We start from the raw sequence: 27,563 nt of genomic DNA on the forward strand, positions 1-27,563 counted from the left end.
TCCATACAATTCAGCACTACTAAGAGGAAGGAAAATACAATATACAATAATTCATTCTATAAATATAAGCCAGAAAAATACTAATGACTTAGTTTATTTATAGCTCACATTTTGGTTTTGTTTCTTTAATTCAGGGGAGGGGGCTGCATACCCAGCAATGCTCAGGGGACCCTGAGATCCTGGGGATCAAACCTGGGGATCCCACATGCAAAACATGTGGTCCAGCTCTCTAGTTATTTGCCTAAGTCTCTCTTAATTTCATTTGTTCTGGGGCAACACCTGGAGTACAAAGGGGTTCTGGCTTAGTACTCAGGCATTATGCTTAATGATATTTGGGGAACCTAACTGATGCAAGGAATGAAACCACTGTTGGCCATAAGCAAGGCAAGTGCTTAACCCATGTATTGTCTCTCCAGCTCCCCATTTTATTTAATGGTATATAAAGTTGCCATCATAAGAAAGAGAAAAAGATTTTAAATGCAAAGAGATGTAACAGACATTAAATCAAAAACTGTAGCACTACACTGTAGCACTGTCATGCCGTTGTTCGTGGATTTGCTCGAGTGGGCACCAGTAATGTCTCCATTATGAGACTTGTTGTTACTGTTTTTGGCATTATAGAATACGCCATGGGTAGTTTTCCAGGCTCTACAGTGCGGGTGGGAGTAGCTTGCCCAGCTCTCCAAGAGGGACGGAGGAATCGAACCCAGGTCGGCCCTGTGCAAGGCAAACGTCCTACCCACTGTGCTATTGCTCCAAAAGAACAGTAGCACAATTTTTTTATTCTCCAAATCACATTCATTTTCATAAAAATATACAGGCTGGGCTTTAAGTCAGTTTTAAAATAACTAGGACTGGAAAGACAGAACAGGAGGTAAATAAAGTGCTTGCCTTGACCAACCTCAGTTCAAATCCCCTACATCACATAGGGTCCCCCAAGCAATGGCAGGCATGATCTCTAAGCACTGAGTCAAGAGTCAAACTAAATCATTACCAGAGAGGATCCAAAACCAAAATAAATAGCTAGTAAAACATAATAAGTCATCAAATGTACCAGGTTTTTCTATTTATAATACAATTAAAAGTGAATTATATGTAGAGATGAAAAGATTATATGATCTGTTTTGTTAACTGTTTTCTTTGGAAGGGGTCACACTAGGCAGTGCTGGGGAAGGGGGATCATAGGGTACCAGAATTGAACTCAGGGCCTCAAATAGTACTTGCCAAGTGTTCTCTTACTCAACCACATGCCCAACCCCCATAAATCTATCTCCAAGTAAAATTATATCTAATGACTAAGGCTAGGAATTTACTTATTTATAAATGCTAAGACTCTAGGATTTTAAATTTTTTACATTGCATGAACAGTCTAACAAAGCATAAGTCATTTGTAGAACTTTTAAAGAGTTCTCTGAAAATTATTCAAGACCAAGGGTTTGTCATTCGAATACTATTTTCTTGTTTTGTTCTTTTACATACTAAGATAACTGAGATGATATCCAGTACTTGTCCTTCTCCCTCTTATTTCACCTAATCTCAAATTCTATTAAATTGAAAGGTTTCAGCCTTTTTGCTGCTACGTAGTATTCAATCTATGTGTGCATATGCCACAGTGTCTTTATCCACTTCTCTGTTGCTGGGCATTGGTTTCCTATTTCTTAGCTATTGTATACTACAATAAATATGAATGTATAGCTGCCTTTCAAATTCATAAAATCACAAAACTATGATTAGTAGGCTGGGGAAGGGCAGGAAAATTGGACTAGAAGTAATAACAACATTAGTAGAAAGTAATGGGCCTTATAAAAACTATATACTAAAACCATAAATATGAATACTACTATAAACATGTTATGTAAACTACAATTAAAAAATGGAAAGGAAATAATAAGGTAAGTGATTTAAAGTTCTTCTAAAAGCAATTAATCTGAGGGGATAAGAAATGGGTCTTGAAGAAAGCATGACAAAATATAAAAACTTAAGCTTACATAAAGTGCATAAGGAATATATATATGTACATGACAAAAATTTTAGCACTGGTGTATCATCCTTATCAAAATAAGTAAAAACTGAGAACATGCCAAATTGTTTATCCAAGCTAAATTAATTTTCCAGTTTAATAAATTCCTACTGGCTCATTTATGCAATACTTAAATACCAGTAATACCTCACATAATAGATTTGATAAAAACATGTAAGTTTGTCCTACTATGGGTATGTCAGATGTTAATCATGACAAAAAGGCACTCCAAGAACTAGAAGCAGAGGTAGGAGATACAGTACAGTGGGTAAAGCACTCACCTTGCACATAGCAGGCCCAGGTTCAAACCTGGCACTGCATATAGTTTCCTAAGTCCTGCCAGGAGCAATCCCTTAGTGCAGAGCTAGGAGCAAGCTGGGTGTGCCCCTACCACCCGCCATACCCCCCCCGCCCACCAAAAAACAAAATTCTGGGGGATGAGGGGCAAACAAAAAGAGCTGGAAGCTTCACACTAACAATCTGTCAAAATATTTTATTTTTTGTCAGGGACAAAGTAAAATGAGCATTTTACAAGATTTTAAGTGATACTAAAATTTCATTGGGAATGCTAAGCTAAGACACAAAGAAATAATTTAAAAGCTGTAATAAAAAGTAATTTAAATAAAAATGCCTTATAATTTTTAATTGTTAATTCAAATTCCTCTAATTAGGAATTTGATAATCCTGATTTTAGGATTTTAAATAGAAAGTTAACTGCATAAAATACTGCAGTTAAACTACATTAAAAATGTAACTTCAAAAGCTCATTATATAAACAACTCATAAGCTAAGTGCACAACATAGTTACTTAGAACTTTCCCCAGAAATTAAAAGCTTTAATAAAAATGTGGACAAAATTTTCCTCAAATCACTAGAAGTTTTGTTTATAATATGCATTTTATATTTTAGACAAACAAGACCTAGCTTATCAGAATTCCTACATTAGTAGGGTTCTACTAACTCATAAGATACAATTCTTATATATAGCCTTTGATACAATTGACTTAAGTTCTTAAAATATGAAAAGATCTGTACCAATAAGCAAAAATCAGATCACATTAATCATCGTTTATTAACTTTTTTATTAAAATATTTATTAAAATATTTCAGGATATTTTAAAGTGTTAAATGATCAAATATGAAAAAAGATCTGACAACTTTATAGATTTAATTTTTGCCACCACTTTTGATTTATTTACTGATTCATCCTTCAGCCCAACTGCTGCTGTTCTCCCATCTCAATCCTCAATCTTCCCTCTGAACTTCTGTTCCCTAAGCCCCATATCATGTTTATACTACTAACTACTAACCCTCTTTTAGCTACTTCTGAAATTATTCCCTCACATGAAATTCCAACCCATATTTTCCAAGAACCTACTGTGTATCTTCATATCAACAATTCACTTTCACCTAATTTAAAATAGGCCACTAGTGTCAATATTCACATACTCAAGTCTCAGATATACACCATTCTTTCCTCCTTCTTCTATAAATTATTCTGACAAAAATCAAAACTTGGACAAGATCTTAAGATATAAGTGGTCAAAAGAACAAACAAATCAAATCCCACATAACTACCAAGCATTTGTGGCTAAAAGCAAATCATATAACTACTTTACTTTCTACTATTTCCCTCTCTTGCAATCACTGATTTCTACACATATAAAATCATATGTAATACACAGCTTGAGCCTCACGAATTACAACTTATACCATTGGTACTATTTCAAAATCACATCAATACTGGTAATCCATAGTCCTTTAACAGCTAGTCACAAGTTCCATTCTTATTTCACTGTCTGTCAATTTCTTAGCCAGCATTTCTTCCCAATGTGCTTCAATTGAAGTTTCTCATTGCCTCTATTTCCTTCAGATTTAATACTCATTTAAGCTGCTTTCTCCAATATTCAAGAAGACATGAACTTCCTTCACAAAACTATGAAAACTCTCCCAAAATTTATTTTCTGAATATGGCAATTATAACCTAGATATATAACCTTATATATAATTGTATACTATTTATGTAATAAGTGTTTTCTACACAATTAAATCAGTGTCTAACAGACAACTAAAAATTATAAAGATTAAAAAATATTTCAGTATGCAGTAATTTTTAAATGAAACACTAGGAAACAACCATAATAATAATTCATTTAAATGCAGGCAAGGCCCAGAAGTGATAAGAATTTTTGCTGGAGAGGTCAATGTGAAAAATTGTATTAGGTATAATTAATAAACTGAATGTTCTCTCTCCTTATCTCCCGAAAGTTTTTCCTGTGTTGGTATCTATACTATAGGAAGAGCCTGTGTATTTCTTTCCTTTTTCCTTTTCTATGATGTTATGTTCTTAAGTTAGTCACATCTCACAATCCAGTGCCTTGCATCCAACAACATTTAAAATCTGCACTGAGATGATCAAAGCATTAATAACATCTCTTACTTAGTTTTTGGGGGGCTCCAAAGAGATGCTCAGAGGGGCAGGGGCTTTCCTGATGATTCTCAGCCAACCAGTATGGAGGTTTAATGTGAGGAGGGAGCCCAAGAATGCAGTGCTGCTTTGGTCATGAGGTGCTAGGGATTTTCTGGGTCATTTGGTAGTGCCCAGGGGCATCAACGGCTACATCTGGCCTTTCACAGAGGAACCATGTGGTGCGTATGGGTCAGCTACACACAAAACATGTGCCTTACCCTATACTATCTCACTGGTCCCTATTAGTTTGCAGCATCAGAGAGATCAAACCCAAGTCTCATGCATTTAAGGCATGAACTTTTACTATTGAGTCACATCGTGGCCCTTTCAGTAACATCTCTTAGAAGCCTTCACATGCTATATTAATAAGTTTGTCTTTGATACAGGTGCCTTGCTCTAAAAAGATCTGATGATGGTGAGCATTACCTATCCAAGATAAGTAACACCAAGAAATTAATTTTCAAGCTTTTAAGTTGAGGGACAGAAATTTTCTAAATTATTTAAGTGCTTTTAGGAAGCAAAATTTAAGAACTACAACTACTAAAAAATATCATGAAAGATTAATTTCAATATAATATACTGAAAGAAGTGTTAAAGTGATAGGGGGTGGGGATCGGGTAAATAGGAATCAAACCCAGGGTCTCACACATGCAAAACAAGTCCTCAACCAAAGAGTTACCTTTTAAGTCCTCGAGAAACTACAAATAAAAAATGCACTCTTAATATATAAAACATACTCTTTTTGTTATTGTTTGGTGGTGGGGTGGGGGTGAGCGAACCACAGAGATGCTCAGGGCTTACTCCTAATTCTATGCTTAGGGATCACTCTTTGCAGGGTTTGGGAGACCATATGGGGTACCAAGGTCAGCTGCGTGCAGGGCAAACAATCCACCTATTCTATTATCTTGCCAGACTCATAAAAAAGTTATATATATATATATTACTTCTAAGGTAGAAACTAATAGAAAAACTTGGTATGGAAAAACCATAGCAACAGTAAAGTCTCCTAGAGGACTGGATAATATTGCCTTATTTCATCTTCCCTTGACTATTTTAGCTAAGAACTCTGATAAAAGTAGGACAGAATAAGAACAAGATCAGACTGACTGGCTTTGGTCTAGTGAGGTTAGTATTAGAGAGAAATAAATTAAGGACAGCTATCAATGACATGAGCTCTAGTTAGTATTAATCTAGAAAATTTTCAACATTAAGATATCTTCATTTTATTCATGAGTAAACACAAAGAGAAAAAGTTGATGTACCTGGAACTTTAACAAGAAGCACTGGAACTGGATTTAAATCCACGTTTTCTTTAACAATCAATACTGTGACTCATACCTATTTACTCCATATACTTCAGCTTGTCACCACGTCTTACCAATTTGTCCTTTTATTGTCCATTTTCTTTCATCTTGCTGTCAATTTCTAATGTTCTTAATGTAATAAGACACCGGTCCTTGCTCTAGCCCAGTAAACTGATGAATCCCACTACTAACTTCATGTTAGATCACTGATGGGAATAAGTTATTACTCAGCTTGTCAGAATTTGAGCTGTATTTGAAGATTACAGCAGATATTTTTCATAGATATAATTTGGTTTGAAAAACATTAAAATCCTTTATTCTTGACCACCTTAGTCCAAAGTATTAAAGAACTGAGCTAAATTCATTTGGATAATTCAGAAATATAACACTCCTGAAAACATTTTTAAATGTTGTAAATTTTCTTCTAAACTTTTTAAAAAATAAATTTCTAAATACATTAAGAAAAATATTCCAATACATGGAAGGATGAGAATTTAGAGCACTTACTGCAAGTTCCGCCACTGAACATTGGAATAGTTTCAAACATCATCTTGTGAAACAACAGTGCCACTGGTCTATAATCCAGATGATTCTTTAACAGGTAGCTATAATAATACACATAGCGCCTCTGACTGGGAATAGTTACTCCCTGGTGGACAGAAAAAAAAAAAAGGAAAAAAAAAGGAAAAGAAAAGAAAAGCCAAATTCAAAAGAAAAGTTCCGTTATAGTTATTTCACTAAATTATAAATGGCAGCTGGGTTTACCCACAAAAAACATATACATTAGAAATTTGATCAAGTGATTAATGATTAATATTTAAATATAACTCAATAACAGAGTAAATTAGATCAACATCAACACAAAGGAACATACCAGAACAAATTTTCTCCCTTAGAATACAATTATTACAAACCCATTTGGACAACCATACTAATGCTTTGATCCATAAACACAATAAATCAAGATCACTGCTTATCCCAAATAAGTGTCAAAGGCCTCCGTACTTCAGCTTGACATGAAAGACTCCCTCCAAGGTTTACAGCTCTTATTATAAACACACAATTCCTCAAAAACTTGGTCACCCATTTTCCAGGAAAGCACATCAAAATCAGCATACTACATAAAGGCACGTAGTCTTTAAAAGGCAGCAATAGTATCCAGAAAAGGTGACACTCAATCACAAAACAGATTTAGCTGACATAAATGTATCAGTAGTCCTGTAACAAATATTTACAGATGTGCCCAAGCTACATACATTTCTTTATTAAATAAACAAGGGAAATACATCATGTTTATAAATTTTAAGTATTACGAATGCTATCATCTCACTCTCAAACACATATACAGAAATATATTGAGGTAGCACTTAAAAGGGAATACTAGCTTACCTAAAGAAAAAAATTCACTGTGAGGCCACACATTCACTAAAGATGCCGAATAAATGAAACATTAGAGCACTTTTTTGAGATTTCTTATCCTAATACATAATGCAACCAGAAAAATTCAAATATTTAACTTGAAAATAAAAGGCAAGTAACATTAAGAAGCTTGGCAGTTAAAAGTAATATGCAAGACCTTAAAAGTATACACAAAAGGAGAAAAAAATCTTACAATACTCTTTTCTCTTTGCTTTTGGGGTGGGGGTGTGAGTGGTTTGAGCACACCCAACTGTGTTCAGGGCCGACTCCTGCCTCTTGTGTTCAAGGATTATTCCTGAAATGCTCAAGGGACCATATACAGCACTAGGAATCAAGCCCAGGTCAGCCACATACAAGGCAAACACTCTACTGGCTGTTCTATCTCTCCAGCCCTGCAATATTCCGAAATTATTATTGACATCTGAATCTCCCCAATGTTTTTCAAACTTTAAACCAATTATCTCTCTTCTTTCAAGCACATAGTTCATAGTTCACTTATGTGATTTTTACAGACAAATATGTTAGATGCCAGAATATATATAGTATTTTCAGTAGGTTTTTGTGTTTGTCTTGTTTTCTATTTTGCAGTGTCAGAGATTATACTTTAGGCCTCATACATGCAACGCAAGTATTCTACTGCTAAGCTACATCCCTGGCCTAAGTTTTTCTTTTTTTTCTTTTTTGTTAATGTTAGCATAATTTTATTAAACTACAATATACAAAACATTTCCTAAAAGATAAAAGCCATTTTAATCAGGACAAACAATTTAAGATTTTGACCATAGTGCAAAGATCACATTTAGACTTTAAACTCAGATCTAAATACTGAAAATCACAACAAAGGCCTCAGAAAAATGAAGACTATTAAAAAACACCCTACCTTTTCCACAGGATTCTCAGGAGGATCAAACACCAAATGCGGTTACACAAAAATATGCTAAAACTGGAAAATGTTATACAAAGTCTAATTTAAAATTTCTGAAAATTCTGTATATACTTAAGTGTGGTGTTGATAAACATGGAATTTTGGTTCTATGTTATTTTTCTTAATGAACAATAATAAAGTATTACTTTGAAGAACTGCTACCAAAGTGAATATAAAATTTATCATTAAAGTTTAAACTAAAAATGGTCTCTCTTTTAAAAAATAAACTATTTTAGCTTTTTCTAACCCATCACCATTAAACACCCTCCTGCCTTATACCCATAATTAAAACTGTTTATTATATATACATTATTTACACCATTCCAGCAAATAACTTGCCATTCACATTGATCAAGATAAAATAGAGAATTACAAGCCAGGTTGAAAGAAGCAGAAGACAGAAGGGGAAAATTTTCTAAAGAAAATTTGTTTTCTAGTCAAAAATTAAACAAGACTTTAAAAATTTTAAGTCAAGGCAAGTACACAAGAAGATTAAGTTATCAAATTGCTTGGAGTGTAGTGAAATAACTGAAATCTCTTTTGATATGTATGAAATCAAAGGTTTTCAAAGCTTCACATCTATACTCATGTACAAGTGACTAATAATATCAATCTGTGTTTATACACACTTTGTAAATTTTTATCTAATTTTATAGGTAACTATAAAAAATGTCTGAATCAATTAGTTGTCAACATTATTAGATGAGTAGTTTATATATGAGCTGAACTAACATTATACAATTCAAAGAAAAATAATTAGAAGGACAATTGGAAAATAAAAATATTTTCACTTTACACAATTAGGGTTTCTGTACTTTTGGGGACGGAGAGTGTTTGGGTCACACCAAGCTGTGCTCTGCTGGGACTATATTTGGTGCTAGGCATGCAAGTCAAGTGTCTTATCCACTGCATTATTTCTCTGGCCCAGAGATTCTGTGGGTTTTTTTGTTTTTGCTTTTTGGGTCACACCCAGCGATGCTCAGGGGTTATTCCTGGCTCTACACTCAGGAATTACTCCTGGCAGTGCTTGGGGGACCATATGGGATGCCAGGGATCGAATCCGGGTCAGGCGCGTGCAAGGCAAATGGCCCTACCTGCTATACTATCACTCCAGCCCCGGGATTTTGTGTTTTAACTCTGAAATTTTAATCAACCTGTGCCAATACCTCAAATTCAGAATGTACAGATTAAAAGAACCAAAAAGCTTAAAAGGCCCAAATGTGTATGAAATCAACTTCAGTATCTCCCCCACACAATAATCTGCTCTCTAAAGCCACAATAAAGTTAGTAAATTTTAATTAACAATACAGTGAATAGTGCTAACTGCAGGATTTGAAATAAAATGATTAAAATGTCTGCACTAAGTTGACAATACAATTTCTAACACAAATGCTTCATGAATGCATATACTGAAAACAGTAATTCCTGTAAAATCATGTGTAACACTTTGAATATGGAAACTGGATTTCAAATATTTTTTTGATTTGTGCTTTGGGCCACCCAGCAGTGCTCAGGGATTATATGTGGTGGGGTCACCAAGTGCAAAGTTAACTGTCCTAACCACAATATTATCTTGCCAGCCCCTCAAGTACCTTTCAAAATTAACAAATGAATCAAAAAAATTAGTATTTTACTGGGGCTGGAGCGATAACATAGCGGGTAGGGCATTTGCCTTGCATGCGACCGACCCAGGTTCGATTCCCAGCATCCCATAAGGTCCCCTGAGCACTGCCAGGAGTAATTCTTGAGTGCAAAGCCAGGAGTAACCCTTGAGCATTGCTGGGTGTGACCCAAAAAGAAAAAAAAAAAAAAGTTATTTTACCGATCTCAAAAAAATTGCTTACACATATGAAAAAGGGTCTCACCTAAAGCTATTAGAGATTAAAGTACTGCTTCAAATTTTTAAAGAAAAATTTTCAAATATTCCTATTTCCATTTATACTAAAATTAATAAATTTCTTATTCTCTAACCAAAAATAAAATTATCTTATTCTCTAACCAATTATTTTCTAACCAAGAATTTTTATGGTCTACCAAAGGTACAGTTCTATTCTATTCAATTTTTTTCTGCTGTAAAAAATTAATCAGCTTTTTTTCCTCATATATGTTTCAAAACAACTTAACTTAGCAATCTTTAGTTTATCAGAGTACCACACTCCTAGAACCATTGTCTCAAATAGTCAACAGTGTCTTCAATTCCTTCAAGATTATAAGCCAGGAGTGAAGGCTACTTTCTTGATGCTCTTCTCCTATTTAGTCCATGTATCTAGTTCTTTACTAAGACTTACGCATCCCATATCATTCAACAACTTTTTATACTCTTGATCACAAGACTCAGCACTCTATTCACCCCACTTCTCTATCCTGTTCCAAATATCTATGAATTCTGCTCATACTTTAGTAGGAACCCAGAAGTCAGTCAAAATTTGCTTCTTCCTTGGGAGCTGGAGTGACAGCACAGCAGGTAGGGCATTTGCCTTGCACGCTGCCAACCTGGGTTTGATTCCCAGTATCCCATATGGTCCCCTGAGCACCACCAGGGGTAATTCCTGAGTGTAGAGCCAGGAGTAACCCTTGTGCATCGCTGGGTGTGACCCAAAAAAAGAAAAAAAAAATTTGCTTCTTCCATCTTTTCATTCCTGATATTTTATAGAAGTGCCTCTTCATTTTTACAAATGTTCTGTTCTATCAACTTCTCTATTATCACCTCTCTGGCATTTTGCTTTAATTCTCTTAATAAAAGCTCAGTAAAAGCTGACTCCTCTTAATAATAAGCTCAAGTAATACAGTCTTTATCCAAAAGCAGCTAACAATTCAAAGCCAAAACCCTAAACTCTAAAACATCCTCTTTGCATACAGTAGAGGACACTCAAGGAAAAGTCTTTACTTACAGCACAGAAAACCATTTTTATACAACTGATTTCTTAGTAGTCATTAGTGCTTTCAAAACCAAATTTCCTGCTGTTTCCTAATCCTAGTTTTTCTTTTTAAGTGCCATTAAAAAAAAAAAAGTCTTGCTTCCTATGGCCCTAGGACACAGGACACACTCTCCCAAAGAATCTCTCTTCACATTACTGGCTGGCTGGCTTTTTTCTTTTGGGTCATACCCAGCATTGCACAGGGGTTACTCCTGGCTATTGCACTCAGGAATTACTCCTGGCAGTGCTTGGGAGACCACATGGGATGCTGGGAATCAAACCTGGGTTGGCCGCGCGTGCAAGGCAAACACACTATCCGCTGTGCTATGGCTCCAGCCCCTGTCTTTCTTCTTGTCCCCAAATATAGACAAACCTCAAAACTTTTATTTTAGATCTCTCTTCTTTAAATCATCCATGTATAATAATTATCAATCTTTTGCACTTACTTTAAAAAGTTTTATATCTCAATGTGACTTTACACCAATTTACAAAAATTCCTATTACTTGGCTCTATCTTTTTAGCTCAAAATCTCAAAAGCACATCACATAGCCCCAAATCAAAACTTTCATATCCTTGCATTAATCTACCATTTATTTCTGTGAAATAACACACTACTTGCTCCAACACCTGAGCCTAAAACCACTACTACCACTATTCATTACACCTTCACTGTGTTATCTGCATTATTCTGAAATTTTTCTTAAATTAAAAGAGGGGCATTACTGGTAATACTGTTTTATAGATCAGATAAAAACATGTATCTTATAAGTAATAGAAATAGACTCCATGCCAGCACTCTAGTTCCAGAGTTTATACTCAACCACTAGCACCATAGTATAGGTACAATGGTAAGGTGAGGAAGAGATTTGTTTATCAGTCAGTGTATCAACTACCTTAAATATACATAAACATGTGCATACATACACACACAACACACACACAAAATGCATACATACCAGAGGTTAAAGCACAGGCAGAATAATCATATTTGATTCCACACATCTATTCCAACACCAAAATCCAGGTTCGGACTCTGAAATCCTCTCAAAATACCACTTCTAATTTCCTGTGGCTTTCTAATTTGGTGACCTCCTAAATCTTGCTAATAACTGATAGTTTCTATGAACTATAATATTTTCTCCAATTGGCGGGTGGGCTGTTGGGGATAACCCTGAACCACTACGTCGAGATCACTCCCAGTGGTACTAAAGAGACCCAGTAAATCCTAGAATTGAGCCTATATGCAAAGCATGTGCAGTAGCCCTTTAAGCTGTATCTCTCCAGCCCTTCCAATTTATTTATTTTTCACTACCCAGATTTCTTGGATGCAATCCAAATAAGAGTAAAATCATCACATTACATAATTCCACAACAAAACAAAAAGACAGCCCAACTCTTCCAATCTTACCTTTGACAACTCTGTTACAAACTCTTCCAATCTTACTTCTGACAACTCTGTTACACATGTCCTTACTTTTGGCCAACCTATTTTCTTACTTTTGTACTTTTATTAAAAACCAGATTAGTTATAAAGGCTTTGGTAAGCAATCACCAGGGAAGTTTTACAAATTTTCCAATACCCTAATTAATTTAGTTAAATTATTTGTTGCTTTAAGGTTTGAGAGCAATCACTTAAAAATGCATTTCACACTGGTTCTTCTGGAGGGCTTCTACATTATAAAATTATATATGATTTATACTTTAAAGCAATTGCAACATTTTATTAAAAACTGTCCACTTCTGGGCCAGAGAGGTAGCACACAGGTAGGGCATTTGCCTTGCGTGTGGCTGATCCAGGCCGATCCCCAGCAACCCAAATAGTTCTCTGAGCCCCACCAGGAGTGACTGCTGAGTACAGAGTCAGTCAGGAGTACTAAGCATCGCCAGGTATGACCCAAAAACAGTATCAAAAAAAGCTGTTCATTTCCTACTGAAATATTCTAATTCATTTTATCTCTTTTCTCAAATCTACCAACACCAACAAAAAACTTGTTCATTTCAAATATTCATTTACTCTTTTCTCATCTCTAGTACTTTTGTTTTCCTTTATTGATTTTACTGGCAGTATTATATGCTCATGTGCTTAAAATTATTAATTCAAATGGTTGACTGTTTGCTAATTCACCAATTTATATTTTCTTTTCATTAATCTTCTTTTAGATTAATGATCTCAAATATGAATTTATAGTTTATCCCTGACCCAAAAGTGTTCAAGATTTTTAAATTTCCAAATGGTGATTTGATTTAATTAAACCTTTCCAAAAATATACCTATAAAATGGAGCAAGAGTTTGCAGCAGGTTTGAGCACTTGCCTTGTAAACTGCTGACCTAGGTGCAGTCTCTGGAACCCCATAAGTCCCCTGAACATCCCCTTGAAGTAACGCCTGAATGCAGAAACAGGAGTAACCCTTGAGCATCCCTGGGTTAACCCCAATACCAAAAATATCTATTTATCACTATCATCCCATTGATCCTCAATTTGCTCAAGCAGGCCCAGTAATGTCTTCATTCGTCCCAGCCCTAAGATTTTACCAGCCTCTCTTTACTTGTCCTTCCCAACAGTGCCACACTAGAGGCTCTTTCAGGGTCAGGAGAATGAGACCCATCATTGTTACTGTATTTGGCATATGAATACACCACGGGAAGCTTGCCAGGCTTCCCATGTAGGCAGGAAAATTCTCTCAGTAACTTGCCATGTTCTCCATGGTATGTCTTAAGTCTTAAACACAAAATTGCTGGAGATGGGGGACTGAACCCAGGGCTTCAGACATGCAAAGCAATCCCGCCTCTGTGCCACGCCCCTCCCCACCCCAGAACCCCCTCCCCACCCCAGAACCAAAAGAGTCCAGGATCAAATGGTTCTTTGTCATTCTATTAGACACTAATGATATGCAAAACTTAAGTGACCCTTCTCTTCCCAATCAGACTTGTCTACCCTATTGGAGAGGCCACTCTGCAGGTGCACAGACTCTCCAGGTCTAGCTAAGCTGGAAAAGGTGACCGAGGCAGAGCCACGGAAGCCCAGTGGAGTGCTTGCCTTGTACCTGTGAGGTCCAAAAAAATAAAATAAACGAAAATCTAATTCTACTGAATTATAATCAAGAAGTGGTATTTGGATATTTCCATTCCTTTAGAGATAATTTTCATGGGTGGCAAAAACATTTTACGGATTATTTTTATTATATGTCATTATTTTTCAACCAGGGACAGGGGGAAGTGGGCTCTCAAGCAATGGTCAGGTGACAAAATGCCAGCCTTGGCAATACTTACCAACCAGGCTATTAGTTTCATTGTCAGGGCCCAGGAATATAGTCCTGCCCAGTCCCTGTGGTGCCAAGCGTTACCTAGATCATCCCAGCTGTGAATGGGGGCTGCCAAGGCGAGGAGCAATTGTAACATTTTATTAAAAACTGTCCATGACTGACACTCAGTCATGCTCCAGAAACAACACTGTGCCAGAGATAAAACTGGGACCAGCAAAATAATGTGCCATAACTTCTACGCCATTCCTCCATGTTCTAATTTCTACCTGCTTTTTGCTCCTTTCATAGCAATTTTTCTTTCTCTCTTCAGTTTCTGCTTAATATATTTCAATGTCATGTTCAACACTGAATTCAGAAGTTTTTTTTGAGTTTTGGTTTTCTTGAGTTTTCAGAATGATAACAGTAAAATAATAAACAAGTAACTCACAAAAGAAGAAACAATTCCGGGAATGATTATTATAAAAGATAACATATACCAGTTATTATCTATTAAGTTGTATGTCAAACACAATATCCCTAACACTATCATAATTTTACAAGATGGATACCATCACCTCTATTTTAAGAAAAAGTGAGTGTTCATAATCATTTTGTTCAAACCCAAAATCTAAACATAATGTAAATCTGATATTAACACATTTTATTCAGGTGTGCTGGGCTTTTTAAATCTAAAACCTAAGCAGTAATTTATTTATGTGATATGAAGGCACTCAACAACTCTGAACTCTAATCAATGACTCTCCAAAGTTAAGAGTATTAGATTACTTCAGTTCTGTGATACAAACTGTAAGTAATGTAGTAAATAATAGTTCATGACCCAAAGAATCTCTGGGAATAATCTGAAGCAGACAACTGATATTCTTCCAGCACAATAATCCATCTCCTTCAGGAAGGCTTATCATTCTGAGACGGTGAGGCAGTTAGAGAACAGGCCTCATTCTTTAGTATTGGTTTAAGTGTTCCACATTTCTGGCCAGGGTGTTTGCTGAGGAATCGATACAAGCCCTAATCTAGGTAAACCAGAAACTAATCTTGGAATTTTTCCTCAAATCTTGGGTCTCTTTTCATGCGGCTTTACTGAATGCAAACCTGAAACATCTAGGAACTATACCTTGCCCTTACTTACAGAGACTGCCTGAAAACAAATTAGAGAACAGTGTTGACAAGAGAGAGCCTGATGTTTGTTAAAACTTCTAGATCTAGGCCAGAGCTTTAGGAAAATATTAAGTCAGTAAGTGTCTGCCCTTTTGTTTATGCTATTTTAAGTTGGTTTTCCATGACATGAAACCATAGTTTCTTATGATAAAGCAACTATATTTTAAAGAATTTTTTTTTTTTCTGGAGAGGTAGGGGAAAGTTGAGGTCACACCTAGCAGTGCTCAGGGCTTAACTCCTGGCTTTGTGCTCAGTGATCACTCCTGGTAGGCTCAGGGCACCATATGTGCTTCCAGGAACTGAATGCTGGTCAGTCATAGGCGAAGCAAGAGCCATACCTACTGTTCTATCTCTCCAAACCCTAATTTTCTATTTTCACTTTAGGAACCAAAACAGCTTAAAAAGAAAAAAAAAACACACTTGTTAGAAAAACAATGTGACAAAAAGAATACTTGGATTTGAGATTAGAAGATACAATTTTGAATTACATAGATAAATGGACTAGAAAAGACTTATCTTTACAGATCTGCTATCACTTAGAATGAGCCTAGTCAGAAAACTGAGTTTTCACAGTGCAAAATCTTAAAATTTTATGAATGTATAGTTGGAGAAGAGGCTTAAACTGCCATATCAGAGAATACATTAGAAAAAAACTTAAGTATTCTATTAGGAACTTTCTGAAAAGGTGGAAAAGAGGATTTTAAAAAAATCTTATTTTGGGTGGGAGGGATACTGGGTTCATTGGTGGTGGAGAATGGACACTGGTGGAGGAGGGATGGGCTCTCAAACACTGCATGAGGAAAAAACAAGCACAAAAATGTGTGAAACTGTAACTGTACCCTCACTGTGACTCACTAACTAAAAAATAAATAAATTTAAATAATAAAAAATAAAAAATAAAAAAATAAAAATACCTTATTTTGTGTACCGATGGAGGGATGGGTGTTGGATCATTGTATGATTGAAATTCAAATATGAAAGTTTTATAACTGTATCTCACAGTGATTCAATTTAAAATTTTTACATCTTATTTTAGTTGTTGAAAATTGAGAAAATTTCACTAGATAATTATATGAGGTAATATAGTAAAAAATAGTCTATTACTATAATTAAGCTATGAAAGTCAACCAGAAAAACTAGAAAATTTTCTCTCTTAGAAGTGTTTACAATAAACTTAATATCTATTATTACTATAAGATTTGTATCCATATATCATAAAATACATAAACTTATCTCATACTTTTGTTTCAATAACTAAAGTAAAAAGCTCCAATTTTCGAGGGCTGGAGCAATAGCACAGCGGGTAGGGCGTTTGCCTTGCACGCGGCTGACCCAGGTTCGATTCCCAGCATCCCATATGGTCCCCCAGCACTGCCAGGAGTGATTCCTGAGTGCAGAGCCAGGAGTAACCCCTGTGCACTGCTGTGTGTGACCCAAAAAGCAAAAAAAAACCTCCAATTTTCTAACTGCCCTAATTGTCCTAAAATTTTAATTAAAAAAAAAAATCACTGCATGTTTTCATGACCACCATTTTAGAAATATTTGAGATAAACTGTCATGTTAAATTCAGAAACATTACCTAATCATTCTTCCAAAATACATAAACATACTCATGATAATTCATAGAATGCTTAAATTCTTCTGGGGGGAGGCAGGAAGGATAATGAGATGCTCAGGGCTAACTCCTGGGCTTTATGCTCAGGGATCACTCTTGGCAGTACTTAGGGATCATATATAGTACCCAGAACCAAACAAGGGTCTGCTTGTAAGGTAGGCACATAAACCCCTGTATTAGCTCTCCAGCCCCAGGATGTCTTCATTCTTTGTCCAGTTTACAGAAATATTTTACAGGGTCATATACCATGATGCTGGCATTAAGGAAAGCATGCATTATGAAGGACCTCACAAATACTAAGCATATGCTCTTCCACATGAACTATCTCAGTTTATAGCCCAGCCCTGGTTTATAAAAAATATTTTAAGTTCACTATTATAAATATAAAACATAAGTACAGATACAGAGAGGAAGAGGCATTGGACTACATGCAATCACTCCTAAGAACTGTCAGGCCTATATGATACTTTCATGGGGAAAGTAGAACTAGATAATAATAAATGAGTTTTGTAGTAATTTGTTACATGCTCAAAACTAAATATGCAGTCATGCCTCCTATAACAATATTGTTGTTGCTTTATAAATTATTAAGATAGAAGGAATCTTCCTTCCCTCTAGCAGTTATCTTGCTCTTGAAACAGGTTTTTCATTAAAGGAGGTATTAATTGCACTCTGACTTCTTGGCAACATTCAAAACTTAAAAGTATTGTTTGGGTATTACCAATAAAATGGCCTATTTTATGGTCGGATGATGCTCATCACTACGTAATATAACTTGTACCAAGTCCACTGAGGGATTATCAAGACTCTGGGCCAAATTATTTTGAGGAGAGTTTCGGCAAAGTCTACAAACTCTTTACCAAAATATGACAACTGGCACTTCTTTGATCAAAACAGAGAGAAGCAGGAGAAGGAGGAAGGAAAGGAGGAATACGAAAAAAACCATTCTGTTGCTAAATAAATATCACACAAAAAAATTTTTTTTAACTTTGTAATGTTTCTCTATAATTAAAATTGATATAACATTAAAAACATTTCATAATATAAAAAATGGATGTAATGTATAAATCTCTTATATCAGTGACTTAGAATTAAACAGAAATCACAGATTAAATCCAAGATGAAATATTGATAAAGGAATAAATCTAATACCAAATGTTTCAAAAAAAAAAAGTACTCTGGGATAACCAATTATATTATAAGGTATTCTCTGACAGAATTCCACAGTCATACAACAATAGCTTTACTATACCCAGCTAAGTTTTCTTAAGATGACAATAATTATATCAATTAAAGGTTAAAAATATATTATTTCACTAGCAGTCTATTACGTACATGTGATATATTTGAAAGTTTAGGGACAATTAAATTGCAAAGAATTTAAGGGAGCCTAATGGTATTTTAAGATCAACAACCCCTATTCTCCTTGTTCTAATTAAATCAAGGATCGTTGGGGCTGGAGCGATAGTACAGCGGGTAGGGCGTTTGCCTTGCACACGGCCGACCCGGGTTCAATTCCCAGCATCCCATATGGTCCCCTGAGCACCACCAGGGGTAATTTCTGAGTGCAGAGCCAGGAATAACCCCTGTGCATTGCCGGGTGTGACCCAAAAAGCAAAATAATAATAATAATAATAATAATAATAATAATAATAATAATAATAATAATAAATCAAGGATCGTTAAATGCCACAGCATTTATAAAGATGGGTATAAAGTGAGAAGCCTTGTCAAAATAGACCAATTTCATCTGCATTACATAATCTTTGACCCTTTCAGGGGTAACTGAAATGTCTCAGAATTCTTTTGTCATTTTAGGGCTTGTGAACTTGACAGTGTAGAAAGAATTTCAACAGCCTGTCAGGAGATTCACATTTACTCAAAATGCTGTCGTCAATTGTTTGAAAAATCATAATCAAAGCATGTTCTCTTGGGGTCTAATTTTATACCTATAATATGAAAAATTCCTGCAAAAAATAAAATTTCATAAGGACTTTTATTCACTGTAAGTAGCTTTCTAAGGTAATTTTATATACACAAATGGCATGTGAAACAGTTTATTAGTGAAAAAGCAAAATAATTTTATTAAAATTAGTAAAATAAGTTTTTCCCATAGTATTTACTCATAAACGTTTTTCGCCTTTGTAAATAAACACAAAGATAATGGTAGTAGTACAATTAAGGTATGAGTATATCTCAAACATGCTCTAGATAAACCAATTATGCACTACACATAGATCTCTATGATTTGACTCTAAGACACTATATGTGATTAATGTAAACTAGATTAACTGAGTTTTCATATTATATAAAACTAAGCACAACAATTTTACTAAGTACATTCTAAGACAACATATGAAAGATAGTACAGTGAGTAGGGTAGGGTGCTTATCTTGCATGCAACTTCTATCCCTGGGACCACACATGGTCCCCAGATCCCATCAAGGCATGACTGATCCCTGAGCACAGAGGCAGAAGTAAGCTCTGAGCATCACTAGGTATGGCCCAAAAAACAAAGTACAAAACAAAACACTATGAGAGAACTCTCTTCCAGTTATTTTCTCATCACGTTTTACTTGGGAGAGAGTCTGAATTAAATGAAGGTGGAAGACAAGCTATGCTTAAAGCAGTTGTTGCTGATAAAAAGGTACAATTAAATAGTACCTTTTTTTTCAACTCAGAGAAGCGATCACCAACTACATTGCAGTGGAAGGCCATGTGGGGGAAGGGAGTTGCGGGCTGAATGAGGGCTAGAGACTGAGCACAGCGGCCACTCAACACCTTTATTGCAAACCACAACAGCTAATTAGAGAGAGAAAACAGAAGGGAATGCCTTGCCACAGTGGCAGGGTGGGGTGGGGGGGAGATGGGATTGGGGAGGGTGGGAGGGACACTGGGTTTACGGGTGGTGGAGAATGGGCACTGGTGAAGGGATGGGTTCCCAAACTTTGTATGAGGGAAGTATAAGCACAAAAGTGTATAAATCTGTAACTGTACCCTCACGGTGATTCTCTAATTAAAAATAAATTAATTAAAATAATAAAAAATAAAATAAAATAAAATAAAATATCATTACTCAGGGAAAATAAATAAATAAATAAATAGTACCTTTCTATAGTAAGTGACACTACAGACTTCACATTTCATTTCCTTTTTTAAAAAAGATTTTATTATTAAATCACCGAGGTAGATCTTTACAAAGCTGTTCATGATTAGGTTTCAGTCATACAGTGTTCCAACACCCATCCTGCCAGTGTGCATGCCCCAGCACTGGTGCCCCCAGCTTCTCTCCCATCACCCCACCCCCACCCCATTCCTGCTCTCATACATTTCATTTTCATAAATACTTGTCCTGTTTCTCTTCACTCTGGCCCTGTTTCACAACATCTCATACGGCTTACCATTTCATCAAATATCCTTCCTCTACAAAGAGAATTGCCTCATGAAATTTTCTAACTTTTATATAAAAACTATCTCATTAACTCTTAAAATTATCCATTATAAAGGCTGTGATCACTGAAATATTTTCCCACCAACAAATTAAAATATTTCCTTACTTTTTTAAATGACAATTTCTCTTGGCTCAAACTTAAGCTAGAAACAGACAAAATATAATGAAGTTTATTTATTCTTGGATTTTTGTGTGTTTGTGAATGATTACAGCTCAAACACGAGTCTCACTCATACTAAGTATGTGATTTTCATATCCCAGTCTCTTTCACTTTTGATCCCTAAACATGACAGTATGGAATGTTCCAAATACTTCTTGTATATCTAGATTTCACTATCAAAAGCAAATGACCAACTTTTCTCAAGAAGCACCTATGTCAGACAGTACACGGACGCATTAGTATGGGGTAGATGAGTAAGAGAAAGGATGAAGTAGAAAGTTTGAAGACATGAAAGCAAAGTTTAATTAGAAAAGAAGCAGAAACATTTATTTGTTCCCAACTTAAAATAACAGATCAAATCACCCTTTGGAGTTGTTGGCTCTAATGTCAAAGAAAGAAATACAGCCACAACTAAAAATTAAGGCAAATTCCTTAGAAATCATCAAACATTATCTGTAGGTTAGAACATGAAACACCAGAATATTATCTCTACCAAATAATTTTGTGCATTCAAAAAAAAGATCGGGATTTTATACCATGGAGCAGGTCATGTAAGAATTGAAAAATACTACTTCCTTTCAAACTATTACTCAGTTACCCAATTACTAATTTTCATCAAATATAGCAGTAATACAATTTTTAAAAATTCGATTTGTGAATACTCTTTGGAAACTATGGAATCATCATGAGATATATAAAGCTGTTCATGACTGAGTTTCCTTCCCTCCTGCTTTCCACCCCTGCAGCCTCTATCCCTCCCTCCTTTCCTTCCCCTTTCCACTCCTATCTCATTTTCTTTTTAGGTACTATGGTTTACAATACTGAAAGGGTATCATGCATATCACTTTACCTTCTCTCACAACTCAGTTTTGTCCAGAGTGATCATTTCCAACTATCACTGCCCTTCTGTCCTAATTGCATTCACCCTACCACTTTGTGGCAAGCTTCCTACAATGGACCAGTCCTTCTAGCCCTTGTATTTATGTGTTACATCTTTGGGCATTATTCTAATACTATGTTGTTGGATTTTTTTTTTATATCCCACAAATGAGTGCAATCATTCTGTTTGTCCTTCTCCCTCTGGTTTCACTTAGCATGGCACTCTCCAAGTACATTCATGTATAAACAAATTTCATGACTTTATTTTTCCTAACAGCTGCATAATGTTCCATTGTGTAGATGTACCACAGTTTCTTTATTCATTCATCTGTTCTCGGGCACTTGGATTGTTTCCAGATTCTGACTCTTGTGAACAGTGCTGTAATGAACACAGGAGTGCAGATGGCTTATCTGCATTGTGTTTTGGGTCCCAAGGTCTATTCCCAGGAGCAGTATTGCTGAGTCATACAGATTATTATTTTCTAGAAAGGTTTGACTAATCGGCATTCCCACCAGCAGTGAATGAAAGGACTTTTCTCTCTTCATCCATGCCAACACTCATGGTGTTTGATGTGTGCCAATCTTTGTGGCATGAGATGGTATCTCATTGTTTTCATTTGCATCCCCAAGAAAATTAGTCTTATAGAGCACTTTTTCATGTGCCTTTTGGCCTATCTTTCTTTCTTGACACAAGCTTACTTTCCATCTGGCAAAAGATTCTACAGATTACATTTGCTCCCATTTTCCCATGCAATAGGGCTTTCAGCACTTGTTTTAACCAAAAGCAAAGTGAGAACTGACTAGCTATCAACGGTGTCATCCAAGTTACCAAGTGAAAGACAATGGCATAGCTTGAACATATCATTTTTCTTAACAATCAAATTAAAGCAGCCTTTTCACTACTATTGAGAAAACTAAAATTTAATTTTGGCTAATATGCATCTCTAAATTTATCACTCTTTGCACCTGATTTTTACATGAAAACAAATGAGAAAAACTACTATGCTAAGATAATTTTCAGTGCAATTAAGAACTATAAGCAAAACTGTGGGGGCTGGAGTGATAGCACAGTGGGCATGCGACCGAGCCAGGTTCAATTCCTCTGCCCCTCTCGGAGAGGACGGCAAGCTACCAAAAAGTATCTCGCCCGCACAGCAGAGCCTGGCAAGCTACCCATGGTGTATTCGATATGCCAAAAACAGTAACAAGTCTCACAATGGAGACGTTACCGGTGCCCACTCGAGCAAATTGATGAGCAACAGGATGACAGTGACAGTGATACAGTGAAGCAAAATTGTGTATACTGTACTTAATTTTATTGGAGATATTTATAGATGTTATATTTCTTAAGGAATACTACACATGCAGTTTTTAAACCTCTAGTTTAATCTAGTGTCCTAGCTCCACAATACAAAGATTCTTCTAAATAATTTGTTTGTTTGAGGCCCATACCACAGCAGCGCTCAGAGGTGACTCACAGCTCTGTGCTTGATGACCACGTGCTGACTGAGGATCAAACTGGGATCCTGTATGGAAAGCATCCACTCCAGCCCTTTGAATCATTTCCCCAGTATCTATTACAAATTCTTTTTACCTGATTTTTTTTTTAACTATCAAAATGCTGGCTGTTCATTAACCCTATTTTAAATTACTACCACTGCTATAACTGTACTTTAATTTGACCCACTTTCTATGGTTTTCTCCTAATTCAGCCTCTTTAACCCATGTGCCCAACATTTATTCTCAAAGTGTAGAACAATTTACCTTCTATATTTTTTATCAGTAAAAGCAAGTGTTTCCCTGAAGAGATGAACCAAGTCAACATCTCCAGTCCTCTGCTCTGGAATTCATTTCAGTACTATCATTCCAGGGTATACAAAATATGCAGAAATGTAAGGCAATTTATTAATGATCAACTTTTACAAACTATCACAAATGAATATTGACATAATTTTTTTCTTTTCTTTCTTTTCTTTTTTTTTTTTTGCTTTATGGGTCACAGATGGCAATGCACAGGGGTTACTCCTGGTTCTGCACTCAGGAATCACCCCTGGCAATGCTCAGAGGACCATATGGGATACTGGGAATCGAACCCGGGTCAGCCACGTGCAAGGCAAATGCCCTACCCGCTGTACTATTGCTCCAGTACCCAATATTGACATAATTTTTAAAAGTCACAAAAGACAAGTAAAACAAGAGCTAAATAAGGATGGAGTGGAAAAAAAAATCAATGCAACTACCCAGTAGAAAATTAAAGATAAAATCCAATTACCTAAGGACAGTAGAAGTGAGGGAAAGGACTGGTCCACAATTGGAAGCTTTTGCGAAAGCGGGGCAGTTAGTATAGAGAAGGGCCCCCTATGACAATACAGTTGGGAATAATCACTCTGGCCAAGAATTGAGTGCTAAAAGTAGGTAAAGGGATATATGTGATACCTTCAGTACCTGTACTGCAACCCCCATAATGCCCAAAGCCAGAGAGGAGAAAGACGGGAATGATGAGATAGAGAGTGGAAGAAGGTAGACTCGGGACACTGGTTATGGGAAATGTACACTAATGAGAGGAAGGGTACTGGAACATTGTGTGACCAAAACCCAATCATGAACAACTTTATAACTATGTAATTCACAATGGTTTATAGGAACGAAGGGAGGGTGGGAGGGAAGGGAAGAGGAGGGGAAAGAGAAAAGAAAGAAAAAGAAAGAAAAAGAGATAGAGAGACAGATAGACAGATAGACAGACAGATAGTACTGGCAAACACAGCAAACCCCAACACTGCATATGGGTTCCATAAGCCCAACCAAAAGTGATCCCTAAGCACTGAGCCAGGAATAAATGCCCTGAACACCTCCAGGTGTGGCCTAAAACTAAAATACCTCCCTACCAAAAAAAGAAAAAAAAAAAAAAACACATATGATCACATAAGGATGTAATGTCTACCTCAACAACTCTCTAAATGAGGTTTTCTGTATATCTGGAATGGGTTAAAGTTTTCCCCTTTTTGAAGACAAAGAAGTATATAAAATTTCTTCATCAGAAATGGAAGCATGAGCTAGAGAGATAGCACAGTGCATAGGGCTCTTGCTTTGCACACAGCCAATCCAGATTTGACCCTAGCCAATCCATATGGTCCCCCAAAGCACTGCCAGGAGTGATTCCTGAGTGCAGAGCAATGAGTATACCCTGAGCATCATTGGACATAGTCCAAAAACTAAAAGCAAAACAAAATGCAAGAAATGCAAGAACATGGGGCTGGTGCCATAGCACAGCGGGTAGGGCATTTGCCTTGCGCACGGCAAATCCAGGTTCGATTCCCAGCATCCCATATGGTCCCCCGAGCACCGCCAGAAGTAATTCCTGAGTGCATGAGCTAGATATAACCCGTGTGCATCGCTGGGTGTGATCCAAAAAGAAAAAAAAAAAAAGAAGAAGAAGAGACAAAAAGAAAATCACTGTAGAAGTTCTCCCTAATTTGCTGTTTGCAAATTACTACAAATTTTTGCAAATACATAAATTACTTTCAAATTACTGTACATATCACATTTGTCACTTTTCATCAGTCTTTAGTGTTTTGAATAAGGAGATTCGTAACTAAACTTAATTACAAGTAATATTTATATAAAAGCATATTTTTGTTTTTTTTAAATCATAATCTTTATACAGAGTAAACGATAACACTTGACTTGGTAAAGGCATCTAAGTTATCAATCTAAAAACCTTTTAATCTCAAGCAAACTTTGAAAATATCAAATTTAATTGTTTTTTTAAAAAAACTTACTTTCAATATGCTGTTTTAGGAACTTTGTAAGCATTTTATGAGGCCAAATAAGCAAAAAAGTTAATCAGTAAAATTAGCTTCCAACATATGAAACTGCTAGCATGAAGATATAGAATTTGCTAGCATAAAGAGATAAAGTAAATGGAATTAGTCTTTTGCTCATTTACTATTAAAGTATACTTGATCAAATCTTTAGAATAAAGATATAAGGATTACCAAAATATGTTTTTAAATATATATTTAAATTTAATTTAAATTTTCAGAATTGAAAAAAGAAAAAACATCAACTACAACTTACCTTTTTGTCTCTGGTCCTTACTTCTCCATAGAAATCTAGGGCCTCTTGTGCCTTTAAAAATTTGCCTCGATGCAACAAATATGCACAAATCATTACACCAGTTCGTCCCTTTCCAGCTTTACAGTGAATTGCTGCAACGTGATTGTCATCTTCACTTAGCCATTGGTCAAGATCTTCACAAAAGGGTTTGATAAGTTCTAGCTGTGGTGGATTATGGTCTTCAAAAGGATACTGTGCAACTATAGTGAAAAAGATAAACTCAGAATAAGAAATCTCTCCTTAATTGTTTACTGAAATAAATTTCACTTTACCTATGTTGCCTATGAACTGAACATATATTAAAAAAAAAATTGTCTCAAATTTTACTTATGAAAAACAGTATCATTGACTCAAAACTATTCATTAGAAAGGAGAGCTATTATATGGAATATACTGCTATGGAATGGTAACAAAAATTGGTTGAGGTAAACCCAAAATGAAAAATAACATGGACCTTTTGTCAAGGTTCTCAATACATTTCTCAATATAGGAGCAACGTTTTTACAATACTGTGCCACCATAAAACATGTTCTCTAAGGTATCAAAAATTACTATGAATGAAAAATTTAGAAGAGTGTAATTTATACTTTTTATAAATTAAAATGCTAGTAAGTGATAAAGATGTTTTGCAAATGTGTTATATTTACGTGATTTTAAAGCCATTTATAAAATACTAAAATATTATTTGTAAAACTATAGCAAAGTATGTCAAACAAAGTTTTGGCATTTTCACAAGAATTATTAATAAAGCTAAAGTTCTCTGTTCCTTAGAGTCAAGATACAGGTCTTGCAGTTAAATCTCTTGGTGTGACAGACTTCCCTCTACAGATCAGTTACAGGGAGTCATCATGGTTGCTTTCATTTAGTCATCTAGCTGACTGGACTGTCACTCCATCTATACTTTCTCACTGCAACACAATAATTTCCATGGAAAACCTATTAAATGTCTACTTAAAGATATAAAACCTCAAACATAGTATGATTTGCCTAAAAAACAGTAGCCTTAGTCTAACTAAATTCATGAAAAAAGAAGATACCTTACTGACTCTAAAATGGTTCCCAGTCATTTATTGCTTCAACTCAAATCAACCATCTGAAAGTCTATTCTAAAATTTCATTTATTTAATCTGGTTTTGGGGTTACACACGGTGGTGCTCCTGAGGCTACTCCTGGCTTGGTATCTAGAGGACCACACGTGGGACCTGGGTTTGCTGGATGCAAAATATGCTGCATCCCTCTGGGCTATCTCATAGCCTCATCTAGATTTTAACAACTGCATCAGTCTCTAATTCATGGCTCCTAGTTTTTCTTTCAAACTATCACAGCAACACCTCAAGCTTCTCAACATTCCAATATTCTCATGGTTCAAGTGATTCCACAAAAACAAAACGAAGTTCTGTGAACTCTGAGAAAGACTGATTTACAATAACCAAGAAAAACCCACTTAAACAGCCCCCTGCTCTCATCTATGAGGTGTAGTACTTTACCTGGACTATTACAGTCTTTCCTACCTTTTAGGTCAAGCTCCTTCATAAATTATCATTCTGCTTTTTTCTTATAACGTTTTCAAAAGTAAGTATGATTCTGTCCTCCTTTTATTGTTAGTTTAGAAATCTCCATTAGACTATTCTGATTTTTTTTTTAATGCTCTATCCACTGTATTATTGCTGACCGCATATCAAACATTTTATTTTTCTGTCAGTTTTCGGGGAGGAGAGCCACACCAAGCGACACTCGGGGGTTAATCCTGGCTCTGCACTCAGGAATTAGTTTTGTCAGTGCTTGGGGGACCATATGGGATGCCAGGGATTGAGCCTGGGTCATCCACGTGCAAGGTAAATGCCCTACCCGCTGTACCATTGCTCT

The 27,563-nt window shown here is 35.8% G+C and overlaps 1 protein-coding gene across 1 annotated transcript in view; it reads right to left on the minus strand.

The window, feature by feature from the left end:
- Positions 1-27,563, minus strand: part of PTEN (phosphatase and tensin homolog) — a 103,857-nt gene that overhangs the window by 14,168 nt on the left and 62,126 nt on the right. Inside the window, exons 6-7 of the mRNA XM_004607499.3 lie at positions 25,659-25,897; positions 6,302-6,443 (exon numbers count right to left, since the gene is read on the minus strand). Of these exons, the coding sequence (XP_004607556.2) occupies positions 6,302-6,443; positions 25,659-25,897 (381 nt within the window). The remainder of the gene's footprint in view (positions 1-6,301; positions 6,444-25,658; positions 25,898-27,563) is intronic.

Source organism: Sorex araneus, chromosome 11 (assembly GCF_027595985.1).
Source record: "Sorex araneus isolate mSorAra2 chromosome 11, mSorAra2.pri, whole genome shotgun sequence".
Lineage (NCBI taxonomy): Eukaryota > Metazoa > Chordata > Mammalia > Eulipotyphla > Soricidae > Sorex > Sorex araneus.